Source organism: Phascolarctos cinereus, unplaced genomic scaffold, assembly GCF_003287225.1.
Source record: "Phascolarctos cinereus isolate Bilbo 61053 unplaced genomic scaffold, phaCin_HiC Scaffold_726;HRSCAF=1367, whole genome shotgun sequence".
NCBI classification, from domain to species: Eukaryota; Metazoa; Chordata; class Mammalia; order Diprotodontia; family Phascolarctidae; genus Phascolarctos; species Phascolarctos cinereus.
In genome coordinates, this window is record NW_027556098.1 from 171518348 (window position 1) to 171544220 (window position 25873).

Here is a 25873-nt window from a genome sequence, read left to right on the forward strand (position 1 = left end):
TTTTGCCTCCATTGTATATTTCCCATCATCCCTCTTTTCCCTACTCACACAGCCACCATTCTCATTCACCTCTTGTCTAGACTATGGCAATAGCCTCTGAATTGGTCTCCCTGCCTCCAGTCTTCCCACCCCTAATTTGTTCTCCACATAACTGCCAAAGTGATATTCCTAAAGCCCAAGTCTGACCTTATTGCTCCCTTACTAAAGATTCCCAGCTGCCTCTAGAATAAAATAAACTCTTCTCTTTAGCATTTCAGGCTCTTCATAATCTGGCTCCCCCTATGTTTCCAGACTGATTGCATATTATTCTCCTTTCCAGCCAGACTAGCACACTTAATGATTATGCACAATATTCCATCTCACGTTTTTGTCCCTTTGCGCAGGCCTGGAATGAACTCCTTCCTTATCTCTGCATTACAGAATCCCTCACTTCTGTCAAGGTTCAGTTCAAGTGCTCTCCCATACACAAAGCTTATCCTCAACCTCCCTAGGTTCCTCAACTTCCTTCTTTTGCTTAGACATCATGGCTGAGCAAGTCACAATCTCAAGCAACTCTATGAGACCAACTGTAAATTGCAGAACACACACCAACCCCCATTGATAAAGGGAGTTTCCTAGACCAAATCAGAAGTCACACAACCGTTATCTAAGAAGAAGCCAGTCTTCCAGCCAGGTTTTACTGACTCCAAGGCCAGTGTTCCATCTACTGTGCCATGCTGTTTCTCTCTCTCTGTATTTTTAGTACATTTGTACAGCATTTAGCTCTTTCTGCCAAAGATATAAGCTACTTGAGAGCAGGGACTGGTTCATCTTTGTGTTGGTATCCCTAGGGCCTTGCTCATAGTAGATGCTTAATACATGCTTTTTGAATTGAATTCTCTTCTTGAAAACTCTTTGTATTCCTATCTGTTGGAGAGTGGCTCCTCAGCTAACATGTCCCATACGTCTTGGACATCATGCTTATCACATAGCTTTTTCCCATTCAATGACTTTTCTTCTTCTTCTAGTTACATTAATTTTCCATCATTTTATTGCTTTTTAATTTTATATAATTTAATTTATTTTAGTTTTATGATCACTGCTTGTTTGCTTATTAATTCTTCCTCTAACTATAATTATGAAAGAACCCCCCTGTCCAACCTTCTGAATTGTTTAAGATGTTATTTTTTTACTTTAGACAGCTTACCTACTTGGAGTTCATTGTGGTGTATAATAAACATTGCTACTCTAAAGACCTGTCTTCTTCCATACTACTTTCCATGTTTCCCACCAGTTCTTTAAAATGTGGAGTCTTTCCTCCCCGCAGTTTTTTTTGGGGGGTGGTTTAGCTGAAACTAGGTTATCATGTGCCTTTGTTTGAGGTCTTACTTATATGTAGCATGTTCGCCAATGTGCTTATTTGTTTTAACCAGTATCAAATAGTTTTGCTAATTACTATCGTGTAATATAGCTTGAAATTTAATGTAGCTTGAGATATGATTATGCTTGGCTGTCTTCATCCCTACTTTTCTTCTTTATTTTCCTTGAGATTTTATATCTTTTGTTACTCCAATATATTTTATGTATTCTGTTTTTATTTTAACTGGAATCTCACTTTATATTGTTTGCTGCAGGATCTGAAGTCATCTTTCTAACCACTATGCTGTGTGGGTGGGCTCTTTTAGGACAATTGATAATATTGGCTAAGAAGAAATAATATTTCCCAATTTACATATGAAGCCATAGTTTGCTTAGAAATTCCAGAGAATCCTTAAGAACCTGAAATGGTTTAGTAAAGCAACAGGTTTCAAAATTAATCCACACAGCCAGGAGCAAACAATGTAAGGTGAAATTCCATTCAAAATAACAACATAAAAATGACTCCCATTTTTATTTTTTTCTTTGTTTTGTTTTTTAATATGCACATTATGCAGAATATCATTACTTAGTCTCCATTTAGGATTCTGCCTTTTCTTTGTAATTACTCTATTATTTAATATTTTTGCTATTAATAGTCATTAAATATGGACTTGATATTTATCTTTTTACATTAATTTATGATTTCTCTGTGTCCAAGACATGATCAGTTTGTTTAAAGCTGCCATATAAATTTCTTTAATTCTGTCATGTAGAATATTCTTGTCTTTCAAATCCAATTTTTCTAAAGATCTGTTGAGCTCCTTGGTTTTTTTCTTATTTAATTGTGAGATAATTTTTTTGCTTCGGAAGAGGAATATTAAAGTCTTTCAATTATTGCTTTGCTTTCCATGCCTTTTTTGCAATTTAACTACTTTCCTCTAAGAGCTTTAACCCTGCTATTTGGTTTATATGTATTAAATGATGGTCTTGTTTTCTTATCTATGGTGCCCTTAAACAGAGTTCCTTTCAGAGTTCATGTTTTTGGTACAGTTAAGTCATTCAAGCTTAAAGTTATAATTGTTATGTTTATATTTTTCTTCTTTTTAATCCTTTTGTATTTAATCTTTCTCCACTTTTAATTAAGCATTTGATCACAGTAATTTATTTTGCTTATGCCTGTTTGGTTCTACTATTTTCCCATAAACTCTCTTTCCCTCCCTTTTTGACTTTACCTTGCCTAAATTAAATTCTTCAAACTTACTTTTGATGTCTTTCTTCCTGTCCTTTCTTTGCCTTTCCCCTTCCTTCCCTTTCCTTTCCTTGTCCTTCCCTTTTCCTATCTTTTCACCCTATTCTTTCCCAACCAGTACAGAACTGTCTGTTCTCTACCACTCACTCTCTTAACTTAAATAGCATTCTTTCTGACAGTACTTTCCAAGTAGTGTTAATTTACTTCATCCCCTTCCTTACTATTTTCTTTTGCCTAGCTACTCCAGACTAATCTATGCTTCCATTCATGGGCTTCGTTTTGCACTGACATGTTCTTTCTTTATTCTCTCTATATTCCTAATAAAAGACAAGGCTTCTAGCAGAGAGAAGCCTTGTTTATTGCTCCATCTCACCTATCTATTAATGTAGTTGGAGATCTCAGCCCACTCCTCCCTTTCCCATTTCCCTTAAAACATACACATACACACACACACAACACACACACACACACACACACACACACACACACACACACACACATACTTACTTCTGAGGAACCTCAATAGAAATATTAATCAGTGGAGGAAGTAGAAAAAGTTACTCTGCATCCTGTGTCAAGTGGTCCAGTCCCATGTACCATGTCTTTATATTCATCTCCTGCCCATTCTGTACTACTCCTTCTAGACCTTTTTTTTCTTCTCTGCTGCATGGCTGCAGCCCGGGGGGAAATCTTCTCTGCCCTAGAGGGAGTTGTTCTTTAGAACTTGACATTTGCATAAAAAAGGTTTCCGAAAACTCTCTCTCTCTTCCTCTGAATGGAATCCAATGTTGGGCTTCCATAGCACATCCTCCTATATCTCCAAGAGATGCTCCCCTCCCCAAAGGGAACTTTATTCAGAAACTTGCCTTTTTTATACTCCCACTGCTGTGCTGAGAGGTCTAGAGACTGAAAAAGAATACATTCTTTTCCTCTCTCAAAGCCCAGTTAAGAGAGGGTGTGGCTTTGTTCTCCCCACCCCATACTGCCAGTAATAGGAATTCAGTGGTTCCCTTCTCCTCACTGGATATTTGGAATTTTAGGTTCTTTCCTTAGATGTTCTCCTTTTATTATATCACTAGCCTTTAACTAACGTGACAGTTTAAAAACAAACAAAAACAAATAACCTTGTCTTGCCATAAAAATATGACAGTTTTGATTTACTTATTATTTTATGGTTAACAGCCTTTTTGTGTAACTCCTTTTTTAAATGTTTTCATGTCAGATGCCAAGCTCACCTCTGCTTTCTGTTATAAATATATGTATAATGAATAACTGAAATGTCTCCTTTTTCTGAATTTTTTATTGACTATTACACTCCCCTTTTCAATATGTTATAGTGCAAAATGATCTCTAGCTTTTTTTTTATTTCAAATTACACTTTTCTTCTTTAATTTTCATAAATGAAAGGTAGTCTTGTGGTGTTTGAACTGATTTTTTTTTGGTAATTGAAGGTTTTTCCTCTTGGTTTCCTGATGTTTTTGTTCTTTATCATTCAAAATCTAAAGTTTGACCATTGTGTTTTTTGAGGTTAACCTTGATGTTTCTATTGACAACCTGTCAATTCAGTCTATACTTTGCCTTCTGTTTCCAAGACATCTGGGCAATTTTCATTTATTAATTCCTTAAGTATGATATACAGCTCATATGTTTTCTTTTCTATCCAATCTTCCTTGATCTATCTCCCACTAAAAGTGACCTTTCTTCCTTCAAATTTTCTTATACCACTTTGCCTGGATATCTCCTTTCCCATTATCACATTCTCCTTTTTTGTCACGCTTTTGTACATTAAATAAGTCTCTCCCACTAAGTTCCTTAAAGGGCAGAAGCTGTCATTTTTCATCTTCATTTCTCCATTAATTATCAACATCTTACTCATTGTAAACACTTGCTAAACATTTGTGGTATTAAATTTAACTAGAGTATTTTGTCAACTATTATCATCATTGTTTTTTTTTTCCATGATGTAAGTATAGTGAGATTTATTACGTGAGTTCTCCAGGAAATTAATCTTGGAGTAGATCTTAACAGAAATGCTAGTCTCATGCTGGTGAAAAGTAAGGAAGAGTTCATATTCCATAAATTCAACTGTATGAACATGGATGTAGGAATTAAAATGTTATGTGAAAAGGACAATCCCTTATATAAGTTTAACTGGAGTGAATGAAAGAGATTGGGAGATAAAAAAAGATAAAGATGGATTAGATATTCTTTTCTAATGTAGAAAAAAGCATGCTAAAAATGAGTGGTTCATTTAACAGTTCTATCTTAGAATTCACACAGTTATTCCTTACCAAAAAAATAGAGTTTTCATACTTATATATGTTTCAGGTTGCATTATTGGAGTTGTGAAGACATGAAAGAATCAGAAGAAAGAATCTGCAACACTTTGAATATGGAACAGAAGATAAAGTTGAAAGAATGTGGCATATAAAGTGGGGTAATACCTGGAAGTATTAATTAGTTGAAAATTGTCAAAATAAGACTCTTTTTCAACAAATACAGAATTTATTAGGCTTCAAGTTTTTGAGACATGCTGTTGAATTAGAAACTTTACTTCCCTCCAGCCCTTTTGAGGAAATATGATTTTCCTAATTTGGAAGCACTCATTTTTACACATGTAGCCTATCCTTAGGAATACACACATGGGAAGTTAAAAAGTCAGCTATTTAATGTAGATTATAATGGGCAACTGACTTAACAATGGCAGATTTCAAGGACTTGTTTCCAAACTGAGCTAAAGCTTCCCAATGCACTTTGTACAGACTGCAAAAAACTGTACTGAATTGGCCTGTTCTTGAAGGTCATGATGCCATGTAATATAAGGATATCATCTTACTGTTGATATCTCTGAGGAGTCCCAAGCAGACACAGAAAATGAATGGAGGAAAGGAGTGTGACGGAGGGGACAAGGATGGAGGCCTGCCAGTACAAGTTCCTGTGGGCTGGCAACGTCGGGTGGATCAAAATGGAGTGCATTACATTAGGTGAGCATTGTTCTGTTACCTCGTTGTTGCCTCTTCTAGTTTGAGTGAAACATATTGCTTTTATGCGTATTGGAGCAAAATTATCAGTACTTGCAAAATTTCTATCTAATCTAAATAAATTACTATCCAAGCAACACACATTTATTGAGTGTCTACTATATACCATGTTAGGTGCTTGTAAGCATACAGACAAATAAAATTTTCTCTGTTAAAAAATATTCAAATGCTTTTATTTCATTTCATAGATCCAGAGCTAGAAGGGACCTTCAAGGCCAACAAATACAACCTCCTTACTTTACTGATGAGGAAGGTGAGGCTGAGGGGGCATAAGTGCTTACCTGAGGCTGCACAAGTAATCATGGCCCAAAGTAGAATTTTAAACCCAGGTCCCAAGACTCCAGAGCCACGACTTTTTCCACTATGACCCTATAGTTTTGTCATTTAAATTTCTTCATATCATTAATGAATTTGTGTTATTTTTGTTTTTAATATTTTTTAAAGCTTGTAAACATCAATGCTACATTCTAGAATATATAGTATTTTAGATAATTCCATAGTCATTTGGTGACAATGTTTTTGGTAATGTTCTGGGTGATTTTTCTGTTGTAATGTTGGATAGTTTCATCTCCAGTAGGTCATGTTAATGACAGCACCTCTTAATGTTGCCTGAAATTGCCAAAAAATAATTATTTTTTATTGTTCTTATGTAGTGTTCATCAAATCATATGTATGTAGTAGAAAAAAATCATGTTATCATTTTTGATGTGGCATTTACATTTCATTTAAACAAGTAAAATTCAGATTATCTTCACTATTACCTTTTTATTCCTTGTGTTAGGTAATTGAAAAGTAGAATTATAAGATAATTGCAGATTCATAATAAGTCTTTATTATAACACTTCATTAAATAATTTAAAGAAGTATTTAACTGTTTTTTAATATTATCCATAAAAAGTTTTTTTGGTATAGACCTATGATTTCATCTCCCAGTATAAAAAAATCCCTTCAATGATACACAGATTAGCAATTCATCTGTAACTGAAAATCTCAAAAGAGTTATCTGGGGAACTGAGGGATCGAGTGACTTAACTCATGGTAATACAGGTAATCTGCATCAGAGGCAGCAATAGAACCCAGGTTTTCCTGATTCTTTTTATTTGTCTGTCTTTCATGAATAGATTTATATCATACGTTTTGTGTAATAGATTTAGAACTTTATTTTTAAGACACTTGTGGGTTTTTTATTCCAAAATATGGAGATCAAGTCACCTTTGCTGATTCTTGAAGGGGGATTTCAGTTTCTGTGTTGATGTATTTGGTTGCGTGAGTATCTGCCAAGTTTTCAACTGTGAACATACAGGTCAAATCCTGTTAAAACGGATTTAAAGGGTTTGTCTCAATTCTGTTTTCATACTTGAAGTTTTGTAAGGTCACTTGCTTCTTGAGGTATATTACCAGTTGAAGCTTGGAAATCTTTGTGTCAGAGAAAAATTTATGTCACAGTGTATTTTTTGGTAAAAGAATGTGTATCTTATATTAATTTATAGTATAAAACCCAAGAAGAGTATGTTGTCATTCTCTTACACAATAAACATGTTGGGTGAGGGCACAAAATATGTTTTAAGTTTTTCATTTTACTGTATGTTGCCACTCTGTCATCAAGCAAAAATATTTGGGTGTGAATTTTCATAATGACAAGATAGGAAGAACCACAGTGTTTTTAAATTGATATTTAACTTTTTAAATGTAATCAATCAACAGGCATTTATTAAGTCCCTACTATATGCTAGATTACAAATATTAAATGCTAAATGAAAAAAAATCTCAGTTTTCAAGGCATTTACAATAAAACCTATTCAATATTTAATAGTAGCCTTTGAAGTCTAAATTACTTTACATTTTCTCTAGCCTACATATACATACATATAGATGTGTGTGTATGTATACATATATATATGTATTCATGTCAGCTTTTCATTTTGCTAAAAGCTGAAAATAAAACTTTAACTTTAAGACTTCACTAGTCATCATATTTCATATTTTTAGAATCACTGATGGAACTCAGTTTTCATATAAGTGCTCTATATAATGATTATATTGGTTTGATTTTTCCAATTCTATAATGCAGTCCTTTTTAAAAAAAATTCTGACCATTACGTCTTTGTTATAGAAAATAAAGAAGAGAGTGACTCTGATCAGATTTTCCTGGTTGAAAAAGTAAAATTTAAGAAGGGGCCTTAAGCTTACATTTACCATTATGGTTTTGAAATGGTTTTAGACATCTCGCTAAGTTGTCATAACTCCTTTTTGTCCACAGTGAATATTTAGATGCCTGCTCTTATTATAATTTGTAAGTTATATCTTCCACCCTACTCTGGCCTGAGGGTGGCATTGATTCTCTATGCTAAACATTCCACCTGCTTCTGATCTTAAGCTATGTCTGAGCTACAGGCTCTTTATCTGTGTTTACATTAATTATTACTACCTCAAGTTAATTAAAAAGCTACAACTGGAGGGGAAAAATTCCCATTGTCTAATTGAGAGGAAGTGTTTCTGAATATATTGGACAGAGTTCTATAAAATAATTTAGGAATCTTGTCTCTGATTTTAACTTTACAGTTATTTTTTTCCTTAATCTAATCCTTAACTATAAAATGTCGGTGATGCCTCTTTTGGCAAGCTGCTTTAAATTTTTTATGTGAAAAGTTAATCATGAAAAGTTAATAATTCAAGCCAGATCAACCAGAATTTATCTGGTTTTTTTCTTGTGAAGTCAGTAGTAGTGTTGCCTTCCTTTGTTACTTATTTGGAGTGAATTGTTATTCACCCCGGCCAAGTGGATGCCTGACTGTCAGTAAGGTTAAGACCCTTTAAGATTTCACATGTAGGTAGTTTGTGTGGTACTCAGTAAAATATTTATCTTCAAAGAGTTTGCTTTTCACCAGCACAAAATCTGGATGCATTTTTATAGTTACAAAGAATATACTGCCCCTAAATGAAGAATTTACACTATATGTAAAAGAATGGAGAACTTAAACTTTAAAATCACATGAATTGAAACAGATGGTTTATGGGAAGGTTTATCTGAAATGGAAGCATAATCTCCTATAATCAATATAGGATCGCTTAATGAAATCTACATTGATCATTAAGTGAGAAAACTTAAATTCCTATTAATTACATGATAGATAAAAATCTAAGCTCTTTTCAGCCATCTGAGCTAGATAGGCTTGAATTTGATCGGGGCATCATGCTTTCAGAAGAGTAAAATCAGGAGTTTCACAGATTTTGAGGAATATAAAAAGTCCAGTTTTATTTGGTTTACTCATTCCAAAGCTATAAGGAAGGAACTTGTAATTCCAACTTTGACAAACCTGTTTAAAAATATTTAAGAAATATCTTCTTTCAAAATAAGAAACTACAGTTTTACAGGCTGTAATTTAGTGACTACCATAATTTTGACAAAACCAAATGCTTTACCTTAGTTGGAAAATATTATCCTTGTAAAAATTATACTTTTTTCATATAATGTATATAGTTGAAATTATTTCCTGATTTTTTAAAATATTTTTACAGTCCCAGTGGGTCTTTGTTATCTTGCTTGGAGCAGGTTAAAACATACCTGCTTACTGATGGAACATGCAAGTGTGGCTTGGAATGTCCTCTTATTCTTCCCAAGGTAACAATTTTACAGTAGGTCTCTCAGTATATTTTCCTCCAGTTTTTATGCTTTATGTTTTTTTTCCCTCATGTGGCATGTCATTCTACATTATTCCTCTAACATACATATTTTAAATATTAACTTAATAAGGCTTAAAGTTTTCTCATACGTTTTAGAGTGCTTAAATGGTTATAGAAAGTGTTTGAACTGAAGTTTTGTTTTTCCTAAGAAGTTTTGTAAATCTAATAAAAAATGAAGGATGTTAGTCTATATGCTATTTTAGATATTTCAGTCAAAATTATTATATGCCTTGTTTATTACAGCCATCACTGTCTTCAGTTTAGTTTTTATAGCACAACATTTTGTTGCACTCCTTTAACTGTTCAAATCTGCTGTGCTATTTTCAGAGATGATGGTGGCAAATCTAACAGATTTTTCTAAAATCACAGAGCAGAGCTGTTTTGTATCCAGAAGGTGAAACTGTTTTTACTAATTGTGCAATGTAAAAAGAAAAAAAATGATACGGTGTCAATCGACTTATTGAAATTTACTATAAGATAATGTGTAGAGCAGCAGTTTTAGGATATGTGTGTTGTTTGGTTTTTTAAGCATATTATAATTTTTTAATTGTATTCTGTTGAGCCACTTTCAGGAACTAAAAACTGGGAGAGAATCTAAGATATAGCTGCTTTGTTAGGTGGTTATTTGGCACAGGAAAATCTTCGTTTAGCTTGGAGTAATAGCAGTTAATTTGCCACTAAAGCTCTGAGTTCAGCAATAGTATTTACTAGGGTATATAAAATTGCTTTTCTGATATTTAAGAATAAAAGAAATGTATATTCATATTTGTAGAAAATAAAATAAAATTTTGTTTTCCCAAGTAGGAGGTTAGCAAGAGGGAGAGGGTGTCCACAGGGAGAAGCAATGCAACATATATTCTAAACTAAGGTTTTGTTCTTTTAAGGTATTCAATTTTGATCCTGGAGCTGCTGTGAAACAGAGAACTGCAGAAGATGTTAAAGCAGATGAAGATGTCACAAAGCTATGCATACATAAAAGGAAAATCATTGCAGTGGCAACACTGCATAAGAGCATGGAAGCCCCTCATCCTTCCCTAGTCCTTACCAGTCCTGGAGGAGGAACAAGTATGTGAATGACTACACATGAATGAGAGGGTTTTTTTTCTTTTTTAGAGAGAGAATCCACAAAAGTAGTTTTGTAGTTCCATTATTTGTTGCACTTCTCACACATACTAAATATTTTCCAAAAAAATGCAAATAGCAAATGCAGTCTTAAGAACCACCTATGCTAATTGATTTCCTAGCCCTCCAATAGTTAGCCTCTAAGTAAACCAAGCAAAATAAAACACACTCATTAGTACCGTTGGCATAACATGATACAGACAAATAAAGTGAAGCTGACATATAAGGAACTGCTACCAGAGAAAAGTTAGAGAAGAGGCCAACCGGCATCTCATACCTGGCTCTGAAGACAAAGTCCTCAAAATGCATAGAAACGACCATCACAAATTAGACTGAACAGCAGGGAATTAGCCAGTAGCCAAATCCCCCTTCTAAAGTGATTCTAGTCCTAAAATCTCCATCTCTTCTCTCTTGCCACACAGCAGAGATTCAGACGGAAGTACCGCTTTGATTCCATCATGTATTGCGTATCCATGGACAAAATATAATTATCCCTTCCACATCACAGGAGTTAGGGGCACCGGCCCCTGTTATCTGGAAAATCTGTGTAAAATTTTTGGCCCTCCCTTTGTACCAGAGAAGAAGTCTAATTTTTTTCTTTTTCTCTAATGGGTTGTTTACAATACTTTATTATAAAATTTGGGTTGATATTATGCAAAACTATACATAATATTTTATGCATTTCTGAGCATCTAAACTTTTTCTGTGTCATCTGCTGGCCTTTGCTTGTTGTCTGCAGCTTGCGTAAAACTCCCCAAAAATTCCCATTTAATTTCTTATGCCAACCCATAATATATCAGAACCACTCTGGGGAAAGTCGTTATGTGGAAAGGGTAACTGCACTCTGTTTAGCCTCAAGGGGAAAGAAGACACACATGTCGCAGAGAGTTGAGTAACACTGTTGAATAGCATGTGTCCAATAGCTGGAATGAACAGTGCACACTGGAAATACTGTCATGCTCTAAAAGTTGAAAGAATGTACAGTTCAGTGTATAATTGAATGGTCAAGGAAGTTGCCATGAAAGAGAGTGATACATGACCTAGCCCTGGAAAGATAGGAAGGCTTTAGGTAAAGTAGAAGCAAAGGTTTTCCAGGCAAGAGAAACAGCATGAGCTGAGTGTTGGAGTCAGGAATGAAAAAGAAGTGGTACTAAGTGGTCAGCCGTAAGAAAGGGTATCCAAGATTGAACTGACAAATGGGATGCATGTGCCTATTTTAAGCTCTAATTTCATAAGTTGTTAGGCTTCATAGAAGCAGAGCTTCTATTTTCATATCTCTGTTTTCAGACACACACTGATATTGATATTGATATATGTATATGTGTGTGTATATATATATATACACACATGTATATATGTGTATTGTATATATACACATACACACACACACATGCACACACATACACATACACAGTCTTCAGAACATTAACAGGTGGTTTTGTTTTGTTTTGTTTTCCTTTTAACATCAGGTGCAACTCCAATAGTAACTTCACGGGCAGCAACTCCAAGATCAATGAGAACTAAATCACATGAAGGAATTACAAATTCTGTAATGCCAGAATGTAAGAATCCTTTCAAGTTAATGATTGGAGCATCAAATACCATGGGAAGGCTTTATGTTCAAGAGCTGACTGGAAGCCAGCAGCAAGAACTTCATTCTGTCTATCCTAGGCAGAGATTGGGCAGCAGTGAACATGGGCAGAAATCTCCATATCGTGGCAGTCATGGTGGACTTCCTAGTCCAGCTTCGTCAGGATCCCAGATATATGGAGATGGCTCAATCTCTCCTAGGACTGACCCACTTGGAAGCCCTGATGTTTTCACAAGGAGTAATACTGGTTTTCATGGAGCTCCTAACTCTAGTCCTATTCACATGAATAGGACTCCTCTGTCTCCACCCTCAGTAATGCTACATGGTTCTCCCGTACAGTCATCCTGTGCAATGGCTGGAAGGACTAATATACCTCTTTCCCCAACCTTGACTACAAAGAGTCCAGTAATGAAAAAACCAATGTGTAATTTTTCAGCTAATATGGAAATACCACGAGCAATGTTCCACCACAAACCACCCCAAGGCCCACCTCCCCCTCCACCACCTTCTTGTGCTCTTCAGAAAAAGCCATTAACATCAGAAAAAGATCCACTTGGCATTCTTGACCCTATTCCTAGTAAACCGGTAAATCAGAACCCTATTCTCATTAATCCTACCAATTTCCATTCAAATGTCCACTCTCAGGTACCTGTGATGAATGTAAGCATGCCTCCTGCTGTTGTTCCTTTGCCAAGTAATCTCCCTTTGCCAACTGTTAAACCTGGTCACATGAACCATGGAAGTCATGTTCAAAGAGTTCAACATTCAGCTTCAACCTCCCTGTCTCCTTCACCAGTAACATCCCCAGTGCATATGATGGGAACCGGAATCGGAAGGATTGAGGCATCACCCCAAAGATCACGTTCATCTTCCACATCATCAGATCACGGGAATTTCATGATGCCACCAGTAGGACCTCAATCTACTTGTAGTGGTATTAAAGTTCCACCCCGGTCGCCACGGTCAACAATAGGGTCCCCAAGACCATCGATGCCATCAAGCCCTTCCACCAAGCCTGATGGACTTCATCAGTACAAGGATATCCCCAACCCATTAATTGCTGGAATAAGTAATGTACTAAATGCTCCAAGCAATGCAGCCTTTCCTACTGCATCTGCTGGAAGTGGACCTTTAAAGAGTCAGCCTGGTTTGCTGGGAATGCCTTTAAATCAGATTTTGAACCAGCACAATGCTGCCTCCTTTCCAGCAAGTAGTTTACTCTCAGCAGCAGCCAAAGCACAGCTAGCAAATCAAAACAAACTTGCTGGTAACAACAATAGCAGCAGTAGCAATTCTGGAGCTGTTGCCAATAGTGGCAACACTGAAGGACATAGCACTTTAAATACCATGTTCCCTCCTACTGCCAACATGCTTCTACCAACAAGTGAAGGGCAAAGTGGCCGAGCAGCACTAAGAGATAAACTGATGTCTCAGCAGAAAGAATCTATGAGGAAAAGGAAGCAGCCAACTACTACCGTATTGAGTTTGCTTAGACAGTCGCATATGGATAGTCCTGCAGTTCCTAAACCTGGTCCTGACTTGATAAGGAAGCAAAGTCAAGGTTCATTTCCCATCAATTCCATGTCTCAGTTACTGCAATCCATGAGTTGTCAAAGCTCACACATGAGCAGCAATAGTTCCACTGGTTGTGGGAGCTCCAATCCTGCTTTGCCTTGCTCTGCTAACCAGCTGCATTTCACAGACACCAATATAAACTCCAGTGTTCTTCAGAATTCATTGACACAGAACTTACCTTTAAGAGGGGAAACCATGCACTGCCAGAATGCAAACACCAACTTCATCCACAGTAGCAGCCCAGGGCCAAACCACCATCTTGCAGGCTTAATAAATCAAATTCAGGCTAGTGGGAATTGTGGAATGCTCAGTCAGCCGGGCATGGCTTTAGGAAATTCATTACACCCAAACCCACCTCAATCAAGAATTTCGGCATCATCCACTCCAATGATACCAAACAGCATTGTTAGCAGCTGTAATCAAACAAGTTCTGATGCAGGTATGGTTTTATTTTAAAATGGTACCCAGTGATGTACAAGAGTTTTCTACTACTTTTTGACCTGTACCTAAACATTTTATTGTAAAAATGAATCCTTATCCATTTCAAAGACACGTCAATATTTTTATTATTTGTGATTTTACTTAATAGAGGGCTAAATATTTGTTTTAAAAATTCAAGACAAGATGATATCATGTTAATAATAATAATATTAACAAATTTTGTAGTACTCTAAAGTTTACAAAATGTTTTGCATACCTTACCTTGTTAGATTCTGACAACAACCCTTGTTGGTCAGGGTTTTTGTTTGGTTTGGTTTTTTGCTTTTTTAAAATAATCTGTGTTGATTTAATCGTTTTGTTTTTTAATTAGTTATGTAGCTTCCAAATTGCTAAAATTCAAAAGGAGCAAGGCAAGGTTTTCTGTTATTTGATTTTGTTCATCCCAACATAAAAACCTTCTTCGCTAACAGAGAGATATTTTCAGATAAATGTAGCTCATCTTGAAAAATTCAAAGAAAAGGAAATAGCTTTATATTTTTATTGATACTAACCAAGAGCAGATAGATAAATAAATGAATATAAAAGATGGTGAAAGGGCTATAGAAATTCATATCTTTTTCCTTTGCTACTCTACTATCCTTTATCCTCATTTTTCTCATAAAATTTGCAGAGAATATTGGCTGTTCATATTATTTTAAAATGCAAAATTGGAGGTTTCCATTATAATGAAAAAGAAGTAAAGGGAAGAGTCGGATTTAAAAAAAAAAAGCAATAGACACCATGCTTAGTAGTACAAAAATAAATAGAGGTAATGAACCAAGGTTTTTTTTTCTTTTTTTTTCTTTTTATAATCTTAAAAAGTAGTGAAATGATGAAGAATCACTTTCAACTACTTATATTAAACATAAAATCAGCTAAGAAATCAGCGAATTCATGCAAATCTGTTAAGCCTTAAAAATGTTGGAAAGAAGAAGCAAAATTAACACTAGGAGCATTTAGGACTTATAGTAGAAAGTAGGCAGGATATCTGAGATATGTATGTATACATATACACATACATATACACACACACATACCCAGAGTATTTTTATGCTTTTTATTTTGTGGTTTAGAATCATTGAGTCATCCACAAGACAGCTTGCTGTTTCATTGTCATTTTCACTTAGTATTTATACTTTCTATGTTTTATGTTTAACTGGTATTTTCTGGAACTGATTTTCCTGGTTACAAAAACAATGGTTTTAGGTAAACAACTGTATATGGGAATCAGTGATGCTGTTACTATTTTAAAAGGTGTATATGTGTTTGTATATTTATATTTTACTATCTTGGAAAAAGTGTCATCAGCTACTTTTATTTGTTGTTACTGCTGAAATCAGATATTTTCTCTCTGTTGTTGTAAGACATGCTGCCATCCACAGCAGTCAACTATATGGTTTTTTGTTATACGGGGTTTTTTTAGATTTTACTTAGAATTTTATTTTTCTCCAGTTACATGTAAAAACAATTTTTAATATTTGTTTTTAAAACTTTGAGTTCCAAATTCTCTCCCTTCATCTCTCCCCACCCCACCTGTCATTGATAAGGCAAACAATTCAATATAGGTTATATATGCAGTGTAGGTCGTCATGTAAAACATATCCATAATAGTCATATTGTGAGAGAAACTATAGATAAGAAAAAAATTCAAGAGAAATAAAGAAAGTTTAAAAAAAAAGTATGTTTCAATCTGTATTCAGACACCATCAGTTCTTTCTCTGGGGATGGATAGTATTTTTGATCATAAGCCCTTCAGAGCTGTCTTGGATTGTTGCATTGCTGAGAATAGCCAAGTCACTCACAGCTGCTCATCTTACAATATTGCTGTTACTTTTGTTGTACAGTTTTTAAAAAGATCTGTTCACTGCCCTCTTGTGTTTAGCTGAAATAGAATATAAGGTTCAAGAAATATCTAAGCATACAATAATCAATTTCATATTCTTGGTGTTTGACAGCATATGAAATGTAGTCTTTGATGAGTTACAGTATGAAAATCCCTAAAGGGATCTTGTCCAAGGTTCATATCCTTTTGCAGATAATTCTGCAGTAGAGCTACACAAATGAAAAACTGGCCCTGTACATAGAATAGGCTGCAGTTACATAAAGTCCCTGACTCCAATTAAAACTATGTAGATAAAATGAACACACATTTCATTATTTAAATCAGGATTGGTTAGTCCTTTTGGGGTACTGTCCTTTTTAGCTTTTAACATTATCTCATCTTCTTTGGTTTTGTTTACTTTTGTTAATCCATCAATGTTTTGGTTTCTCTAATATATAGAACCAACTTTTACATTCTAACTTTCTTTAATATTTATATGTAGAATTTCATTTTTTGTACCTATCTCTTTTTTTTTTCTCATTTTGTACTTTCTTTGAAAAATACCTGACCTATAAGTGGTGATTCACACAGTGTCAGAACATGCTAGTTAAAAATCAGTTATTAAAAGAAAGTATTTAAGTTTAGGAATAAATAAAAAAGACAAAAATAAAAATTATATTAATATATCCAAGCAAATGTCAATTACTGGAAAGCATTTCTTTTATTATATTGTCAGTAGATTTTTTAAATTAACCTAATAAAGTCACTTGCTAATTATCTGTGGACCTAAAGTAGATATTTATATGAAAGTAAATATGTTTAATTACTAACACAGCTCTTTTAACAATCCATATTTGGTAATTGTTTCATGTGCCATGATCTCTTCATTTATAGTAAAGCTACTTAAAGTACTATCATTGTATATAATTAGCTTAGACATACATACAATGTGTGCTACGCTGAATTCCTATCACATCAAAGAGATAGTACTGTAGTTCATGGGATCGTAGATTTATCTGGAAGGAGTTTTAGAGGCCAGCTAGCCCAACATCTCATTTTATAGGTGAGGAAACTGAGGCCCATACATGTGAAGTAACTTGGCCAAGGTCATGTAGGTAGACACAGCTGGAATTTGAAGCCAGTTCCTCCAACTCCAAATCCAGTACTACATTGACTTAATAAAATCAATCAATAAAAAGCATTTATTAAGTAATTAATATATACCACGTTTTGTGCTGAACACTGGCTATACAAAGAAAGGTTAAAATAGCCCCTGCTCTTAATGAGCTCACATTCTAATGAAGGAGATAGCATGTAAATAAGTAGGCAGATACAAAATATATACAGAGAGGGTAGGAGGCAGTGTGCTGACCCCACCAGAACAGGCCTCCTGCAGAAGGGAGGCTTTGAGCTGAAGCTTGAGGCAGTCATTTCAGCTTCCATCCAACTTTCCAAATCTTCACCATTCATCTCTGACCTGTTATGTGCTTAGAATTGGAAAGGGGAGTTTTAGGATAGTAGGTCAATAAAGATAAACTATACTAGAACTTCCTAAAATTGACCACTTGTCAATCCACCACTGTGTTTGAGTGGATTTTTTATCACTGACCTGCAGCACTTACTCAGGTTAGACTTCACGAAGGGTGGCACGTAAGGTGACCTTTAAATGATGCGACTCCGCAGACGATAAAAGAAAGATTGTACTTGCAAGGTAAATAGGAAAGCTTTAAAAAGATCTTAGATAAAAACTGGTCCAACTTCAGTCTTTAAAGGAGCCAAGTTCCAAATAACTGAATTTTGGTGAACTAGACTGACTCCCAGTCTAGCACTCTTTTTACTAACCACATGACTGACTGTCATAAACTAGTCAAGACTTGGGATTTGAGTAATTCTTTGAGCCGGTCTGGAGGCTCTATCATGTACTCTTCCTCCCTTTCTCTGTGGGGGATGTGGATCCTAATTGCTTTCATTATCACCACTGTGGGGACCATTCTCAAATCTACACATTTCCATACCCAGTCTTTTCTCCCATTTTAGACCTACATTTCCAAAGGCCAGTGACAGTGATCCTAAGGCCTTTTCCAGCTCCAAATCTCATCCTTTTCCACCTCTTTATTGTTAGAATAGACTCTGAAAAAGTGTATAGGAATCAATATTCACATTTGACTTCAGTGTTCTTAGTTTATTCACTTTCAGAATAACTCCATGAGGGAGAATTAGTTGCCTTTTCTTTACTCAGATAAGGAGATAAAGGCACAGAAAGGCTAAGTAAGAGTCTGGGTTTGGGCTGGCTGACCTTAGTTTAGCGCCGATTAAGGAAAGAATAAGACTTCATATAGTGATAACTTTTCATTCATTCACATCTAGATTTAGATGAATGAAGGGGAAAGTTCTGTTAGGAATTGGGATTGATCGTTTAATAATTACTGTTGAAAATATTTGCACTCAAACCAAACAGCACCTATAGTTTATCACTGAGTTAAGAATCACTCCTGCTCATTCTTTAATCAAATACTGAAACTACATTTAATCTCATGTATTTAACTATAGTGATAATAAACTTTACAGCTCTGGCTGTGTTTCAAAGTAGTACAAAAGGGGCTATTCTGCCTTTACCTTGGGGCATAATTTTTTAAATTGATGATATTTTGCTACAAACAAACTGTCAAACTGGTTCACTGAATTAATGCAAGATGTATTTCAGAGTCATGTGCCAGTTTTTTTTCACATGCCAGTTGAAAGATGCTAAAATGATATGTGTTTCTTAAGTTTAATGCGTCTTTGTGTTGTGCTTAAATATGTTTATATATGAACCTAGCGTTGTCATTATGAACATTTTTATGTAACATGTATTGGTAAGATAGAATTGATTGTATTATTTTAGTCCATCTGCCTTACAAGAGATAACCAGTAGACAATTGTAGAGTTACTTCAGTAAACACTAGACAGTGCCAACGGTTTTTAGTTTCAGTAGCTTTTGGATGTAAGGTTTTTCCTGTTATTGTCACATGTTCTGAAAGTCAATCAGATCAGCAGTCGGAAAAATCAAGCTTCTTGTTTCATCTGCACCACTGACTAACACAGTGACCTGACTGAGAGAAGTCATAACCTTTCTGGAAATCAGGTTTCTTTACTTCCAGTCTCCTCTAACTCCTTACCTTGCCTCTTACATTCATGTCTTTCCCTAAAGTATTGCAGACCTTATTGGTTCCTTTTCTAGAAATAAACTAGCCATCTTTTTAATGATCCACAAAGGGCATCATGATATTACAAATGCATTTAAACAGGGAATATTGATATAATTAGGGCAGCTAGATATCACAGAGGATAGTATGCTGGGTCTAAAGTCAAGAAAACTCTTTTTTCTGAGTTCATATCAGGCCTTCGACACTAACTATGTGACCCTGGGCAAATCACTTAGCCCCCTTTGACTCAGTTTCCTCATCTGTAAAATGAACTGGAGAAGGAAATGGCAAAGCACTCCAGTATCTTTCCCAAGAAAACCCCAAATGGGGTCCTAAAGAGTCAGATACAACTGAAACAACTAAACCTATAGGTATATCCTATTTTAAGAACAGCATATTAACAAACACACATTGTAAAACCAATAAATTAAGGAGTGATTATAGACATGACAGCTAGTCTTTAAACACTGAGTTGAGGGGCAGCTAGGTGGCACAGTGGATAGAGCACAGGCCCTGGATTCAGGAGGACCTGAGTTCAAATTTGGCCTCAGACACATAACACTTACTAGCTGTGTGACTCTGGGCAAGTCACTTAACCCCATTGCCTAGCCAAAAAAATAAATAAATAAACACTGAGTTTAGGGTATATTTCTTTGATTGCCTATAGGTTACTGCTTGACACAGAGTTTGGAGTCAGAGAAAGTTAAATAGAACAAGCGTTAACTTCCAAAGCAGGAACAATCATAAAATTCCATTTATTTCACTTTTCAGGTACATATTATTGCATGAAGATGGTTATGCTTTTTAGTCTGATCCTTCCAAATATCCTGTTTTAAGTCCCTGTTTTAACGAGTGATTTAAAGAGAAACCAAGAAAAGTTACATAGTCCTTTTCCAGAATGCATTGTGATATAATTCCTAACTTTGACACTTAATACCTGTCTGACCTAGGAGAAATCACTTTATAGTTATCACTTCCACATATGACATGCGTGAGTCAGCATAAGCAATTAAATAAGGGAATTTTGGGGGAGGTTTGTTGCACACAACATGCAAAAGCCAGCAGACAACACAGAAAAAGTTTAGAAACTCAGAAATGCATAAAATATGTGTATAATGTTGTATACTATCAACCCAAATTTTATAAGGTACTATAAACACCCCATGAAAGAAAAAGAAAAAATTCAGACTTCTTCTCTGGTACTAAGGGAGGGCCAAAAAGTTTTACCCGGATTTTTCAGATGGCAGGGTGTGCTGTGCCTCTACCCCCCACAATATAGAAGGGATAACTATACTTCTATGAATATCAGTTTCCTTTTCTGTATAATAAGAAATTGGACTAAATGACATTCACAGGTTCTTCCAGCTCTAAATCTATGGTCCTGTGAAATCACATAAAGCCCTATTAAATGCCCTTTAGTCATTTCTTAAAACTTAACTATGTAGTTTTCCACTGGCTTGGTGGGTTTTTAGTGGGGGTTTTTTTCTCTTTATGGTATTTTGACATAGTAGAAGGAATATTGATTTGGAGCCAGAGGATCTGGGTTTGAATCCTGGCTCTGTGATCTTAAGTCAATCCTTTAACCTCAGTGGGCCTCTCTTTCACCATACGTACAGTGACTGACATATAGTAGGACTTAGTAAATACTTGCCAATTGATTGATGGATTGATGGATTGATTGATTGATTAAGAAGTGAGGGGGTTGGACTAGAAGACCTCTAAGAGGTCTTACCTCTCTTAATGTATGCATCTAGGAGTCTACTTTATCTCCCAGAGTCCACACTTAATTATTAAATAGCGTGTTGCTGCTGGTCTACATGAAACACTATTATAATATTTTGTTTTCTAAAGATTTATTTCAGTCAATCAGTCAACATTTATTGAACATCTACTGTGCCAGGTACTAAGCTTAGTGCTCAAATTGCAAAAAAGAGATAAAAGACAGCCCTTCCCCTGAAGGAGCTACAATCTAATGGGAGAAATGACATGCAAACAGATGTCAATCCAAGTGAGGTTGGAATGTATGTTATGGAGGCATCTATATAACTTTTATAGGTGTATCCTGTTTACCCCACATTTATCAAATAGATACGATAACTATTCGTTAAATGATGAGTTGAGGGTCTACTTCTTTGTTTGCTTATAGGTTACTAACTGCTTGACACAGAGTTTAGGGTCAGAGGAAGTTAAGTAGAAATAGGTATAACTTCCATTGGAGGAATAATCAGAAGAATTATTGATATGAATCCATCAGAAAACATTTCTTAAGTTCCCAGCATGTGTGAGGCACTGTGCTAAATGCTGGGGATACAAAAAGAAGCAAAAGACAGTCCCTGTCTGGAGCTTATAATGTAGTAGAGGATACAACATGCAAATAAATGTCAATCCAAGTGAAGTTAGAATTTTATAGAGGCTATATAAATACACATACATAGGATATGTAAACACATATAGGATATATTAATATGTGTAGGACATATATTTATTGTGTGTGTGCATAGATATAGATATATAGATAAATATAGATAAATAGGAAAAAATTAACAGAGGGAAGGGACTGAAAATAGGAAGAGTTGAAAAGACTTCCTGTACCTCTCCTTTCCTTTTCCGCGCTGCTGCTGCAGCCAGCAGTATGCTCAGGCTTCAGAAGAGACTTGTCTCTAGTGCCCTTAGATGTAGAAAGAAGAAGGTATGGCTTGACCCCAATGAGACCAATGAAACTGCCAATGCCAGTTCCTGTCACCAGATCCAGAAGTGGATTAAAGATGGACTGATCATCCGGAAACCCGTTACTGTGCATTCTCGTGCCAGATGCCAGAAAAATACTCTGACTCGATGGAAGGGCAGGCACATGGGCAATGGTAAGAGAAAGGGTACTGCCAATGCTCGTATGTCTGAGAAGGTGACCTGGATGAGGCAAATGAGGATTCTGTACCATCTGCTCCGAAGATATCGTGAATCAAAAAAGATTGCCCACCGTATGTACCACAGCCTGTACTTGAAGGTGAAGGGAAATGTGTTCAAGATAAGCAGATCCTCATAGAGCACATTCATAAGCTGAAGGCAGACAAGGCCTGGACGAAGCTCTTGGCTGACCAGGCTGAAGCTCGCTAGTCTAAGACCAAGGAAGCACAAAAGCGTCAGGAGGAGCATCTGCAGGCTAAAAAAGAGGAGATCATCAAGACTTAAGATCATCAAGACTTTGTCCAAGGAGGAGGAGACTAAGAAATGATCCTCCCCTTTCTCCTCTGTACATAGTACCCTTCTATTTGACTTACACAATAAATCTTGGCAGATTGTCAAAAAAAAGAAAAGACTTCCTGTAGAAGATGAGATTTCAATTGGGACTTAAGGGAAGCCAGGGAGGTCAGTAATTGGAGCAAAGGAGGGAGAGTGTTACTGAATTCCCCCTCCCATCAGGGATCTAACTGCTAGGTGTATACTAATTAATCTGCATCAAGTAAATAGCAGCCATCTCTAAATATGAGATAAGATGCAAAGATGTTTCCTGAAGCATAGTCTGAAAGGACAAAAAAGTTAGCCTTTCCAGATCACTACCTTTAAAAAAAAAAAAACATTTTAACAGATCACATGAGGATGTTTGAAAAGAGATATGAAATAGTTTTACCATAAAGTGACAGTTCAAAATAAATTGAATGAAAAAATATTCAACTACTTACTAATCATATCTAGTTATTAAAATTCACTCTAGTTGAATACATTGTTTTTAATCTGATAGTAATAATGAACAAGTGGCTTCAGGAATTCACAAGTGGATGACTCACCTGGTGAATTTATCTCTGCATTTTGATTTGAGCTCCTTCAAACATCCTCTCAGAACCTGGATTTTTCTCTTTTCTGATTTTCTAACCATTCATTTTCCTAGTATTACAAGAGGGTTAAATGTCATTTTTCTCCAGCATTCATATGCAGCTCAGATAAACCTCTGAAAGAGCCAATTTTTAGCACTAAAACCCCCCTTTTTCACCACTATTTCTAGAATAGTTTACATTTTAAAGTAAGCTTCATCAAAGTTTTGTGAAGCCATGAAAGATAGAAATGAGACTTCCTTAGTGATTTATAATGATAGTAGTTTGAGTCAGTTCTGGCCCATCGACACAGTCAGATGTAATAATAGAGGACCTTTTCTCTTTTCTCAGAGTTTCAAAAAACAAATTTAAAAGTTAATATAATGAAAATTGGATACATTAATTTATTCTAATCAGTCTGTCAAAAAGTATTTAGTAAGTATTTTCTGTGTACCAGGCACTATGCCAAGCACCTTAGAGAAAAAACGTGCAGATAAGTATAGGGGGGATGGTTGGCACCAAGAAACACCTTTTCCAAAAGATGGGATATGAACAGTCTTGAGGGAAGCCCAGGAGGTGGGGCTAAAGAATTAGAGCCTTCCAGCTACAGGAGCCAGCCATTGCAAAGCCATGGAGTGCTGTTTAAAGAACTGTCTGTGTTACTGTGTTGTAGAATACGCAGAGGGCAATAAGATATTTGAATATGGAAGTAAGGGGAGTCTCTGGAATTTATTTAATAGAGGGGTGACATGGTCAGATCTGTGGAAAAATTGCTTTGACAACTGAGTGGAGGCTGGACTTGTTTGAAGAGAGTCTAGAGACAGGGAGACCAACCAGAAGGCAATTGTAATAGAATAGGCAAGAGGTGAAGACAGCTTGCAGCAGGCTGGTTACCGTGAAGGAAGAGATGGGGACATGTTGTAAAAGTACAAACAATGTGACTTAGCAACAGATCGCGTCTGTAGGATTAGTGCAGGTGAGGAAGCAAGGAGGACACTGAGGTTGGAAGGTGGCCAGAAGGATGCTGGTACCCACCACAGTAATAAGGAAGTTTGGAAGACAGGAGGGTTTGGGAGGAAGGATGGTGAGTTCTGTTTTAAATATGATGAGTTTGAAATTCTGTAGGCTATCTCATTAGAGTTGAAGATATGAGACTAGAAGTCAGGAGAGAGTTAGGGCTAGATAAGTTGATAGAATCATCTGCGTAAAGTTGATAATTTAACCCTTGGTAGCTGATGCGATCACCAAGTGAGGTAGTATAAAGGGAGAGGAGAGGGCCCACAAGTGAACCTTGGAATACATCCAGAGTTAGAGCATGTTACTTAGAGGAAAATCCAGAAAAGAGGATGAGGAATAATGGTTAGACATATAAAAGAACCAGGAGGGGGCAGTGTCAGGAAAACCTCAAGAGAAGAGAATATTCAGAGGGGATGATCAATGGTGTCAAAAAGGGTGAAAACTGAGATGATGTTGCCTACTGTTCAATCATTTTTCAGTAGCGTCCAACTTTTTGTGACCCCATTTAGGGGTTTTCTTGATAAAGATACTGAAGCAGTTTGCCATTTCCTTCTCCAGCTCATTTTATAGATAGGGAACTGAGGCAAACAGGGTTAAGAGACTTGCCCAGGGTTACACAGTTAATAAGTATCTGAATCCAGATTTAAATTCAGGAAGATAAGTTTTCCTCACTTCAGGCCCAGCACTTTATCCACAGCGCCACCTAGCTGCCTAAGAACCAGTCAGTTTTTAATTATCTATGGTTAAATGAAGTCTATTAATGAAATTAAACCACTAGTTTTAAACAGTGGTTTCAACCTCTCCCTTCAAATTTTGCCGAGAATCGCAATGAATTGTTTTGAATTTCATCTCTATTAATTTTACCTGTTTACCTGCTGTAAAGTTTACCTAGCTATGGTATATTACAAGAAATCACAGATAGGACTGAGCATTTCAATGCCTTGAATCCCACCAAACTAGAAGAATCCAGTATTTTAAAATTAGCAAATGTATGTAGTTATACAAAACTCCGGAACCACAGAATCTGAGAGTTGAAAGAGATGTCAGCGCCATCTAGTCCAGACTTTTTGCCCAAAAAGGAATTCCCTTATGTGATCAAGTAGTCATCCAGCCCCTTAGAGAAGACCTTCAAGACGGGAAGACCTGCAGTGTCTTTTTTGTTGTTGTTGTTGTTGGGCAATGGGGGCTAAGTGACTTGTCCAGAGTCACATAGCTAGTAAGTGTTACGTGTCTGAGGCCAGATTTGAACTCAGGTCCTCCTGAATCCATGGCCGGTGCTCTATCCTCTGCACCACCTAGCTGCCCCCAAACCTGCAGTGTCTTGAGGCAGCCTTTTTCACTGTTGAACAATTCAAGTGAACAAATGTTATAAAGGTCCTCCTGACGTGAAGCCCATGTGAACTTCTTTACATCTCCCACTCAATGTTCCCTTTGGGACAAACAGAGCACAGCTAATCCCTCCTCCACATGGCAGCCCTCAAATGACTGATTAACTTTTATATCCATTGGCAGTAACTTAAAAAGTATAATAATCATGGGTGGTGGTATTGCAGTTGTGGTTCAGTCATTTGTCACTCATGTCCAACTCTTCATGATCCCATTTGGGGTTTTCTTGGCAAAGATACTGGAGTGGTTTTGCCATTTCTTTCTTTATTTGGCAGATGAGGAAACTGAGGCAAACAGGGTGAAGTGACTTGCCCAGGGTCATACAGCTAATAAGTGTCTGAGGCCAGATTTGAAGTCAAGTCTTTTTGACTACCAGTGCTCTATGCGCTGCACCACCTGGCTGCCCCTGTAATCATAGGTAGGAAAATAATTATAAGTAATGGTAATGGCCAGATTAAAAATAAAAAAAACACATGTGAGGGCTAGTATAAATCATTATTTTCAGCTAGATGAGGAAACATTTGAAAAGATAAATTACCTCAAAATTATTTCCATAAGTGGTGTTATAAAATAT

At 36.1% G+C, this 25873-nt stretch overlaps 1 protein-coding gene and 1 pseudogene across 2 annotated transcripts in view; both read left to right on the plus strand.

Annotated features, from left to right (window-relative positions):
* MBD5 (methyl-CpG binding domain protein 5) overlaps positions 1–25873 on the plus strand; it is a 442356-nt gene that overhangs the window by 376850 nt on the left and 39633 nt on the right. For both annotated transcript variants that reach the window (XM_020984741.2, XM_020984744.2), the window contains exons 7-10: positions 4916–5571; positions 9148–9250; positions 10197–10377; positions 11904–14039. In XM_020984741.2, the coding sequence (XP_020840400.1) occupies positions 5462–5571; positions 9148–9250; positions 10197–10377; positions 11904–14039 (2530 nt within the window). In that variant the 5' untranslated portion in view covers positions 4916–5461. The remainder of the gene's footprint in view (positions 1–4915; positions 5572–9147; positions 9251–10196; positions 10378–11903; positions 14040–25873) is intronic.
* On the plus strand, positions 21131–22471 carry LOC110207168 (large ribosomal subunit protein eL19 pseudogene; annotated as a pseudogene).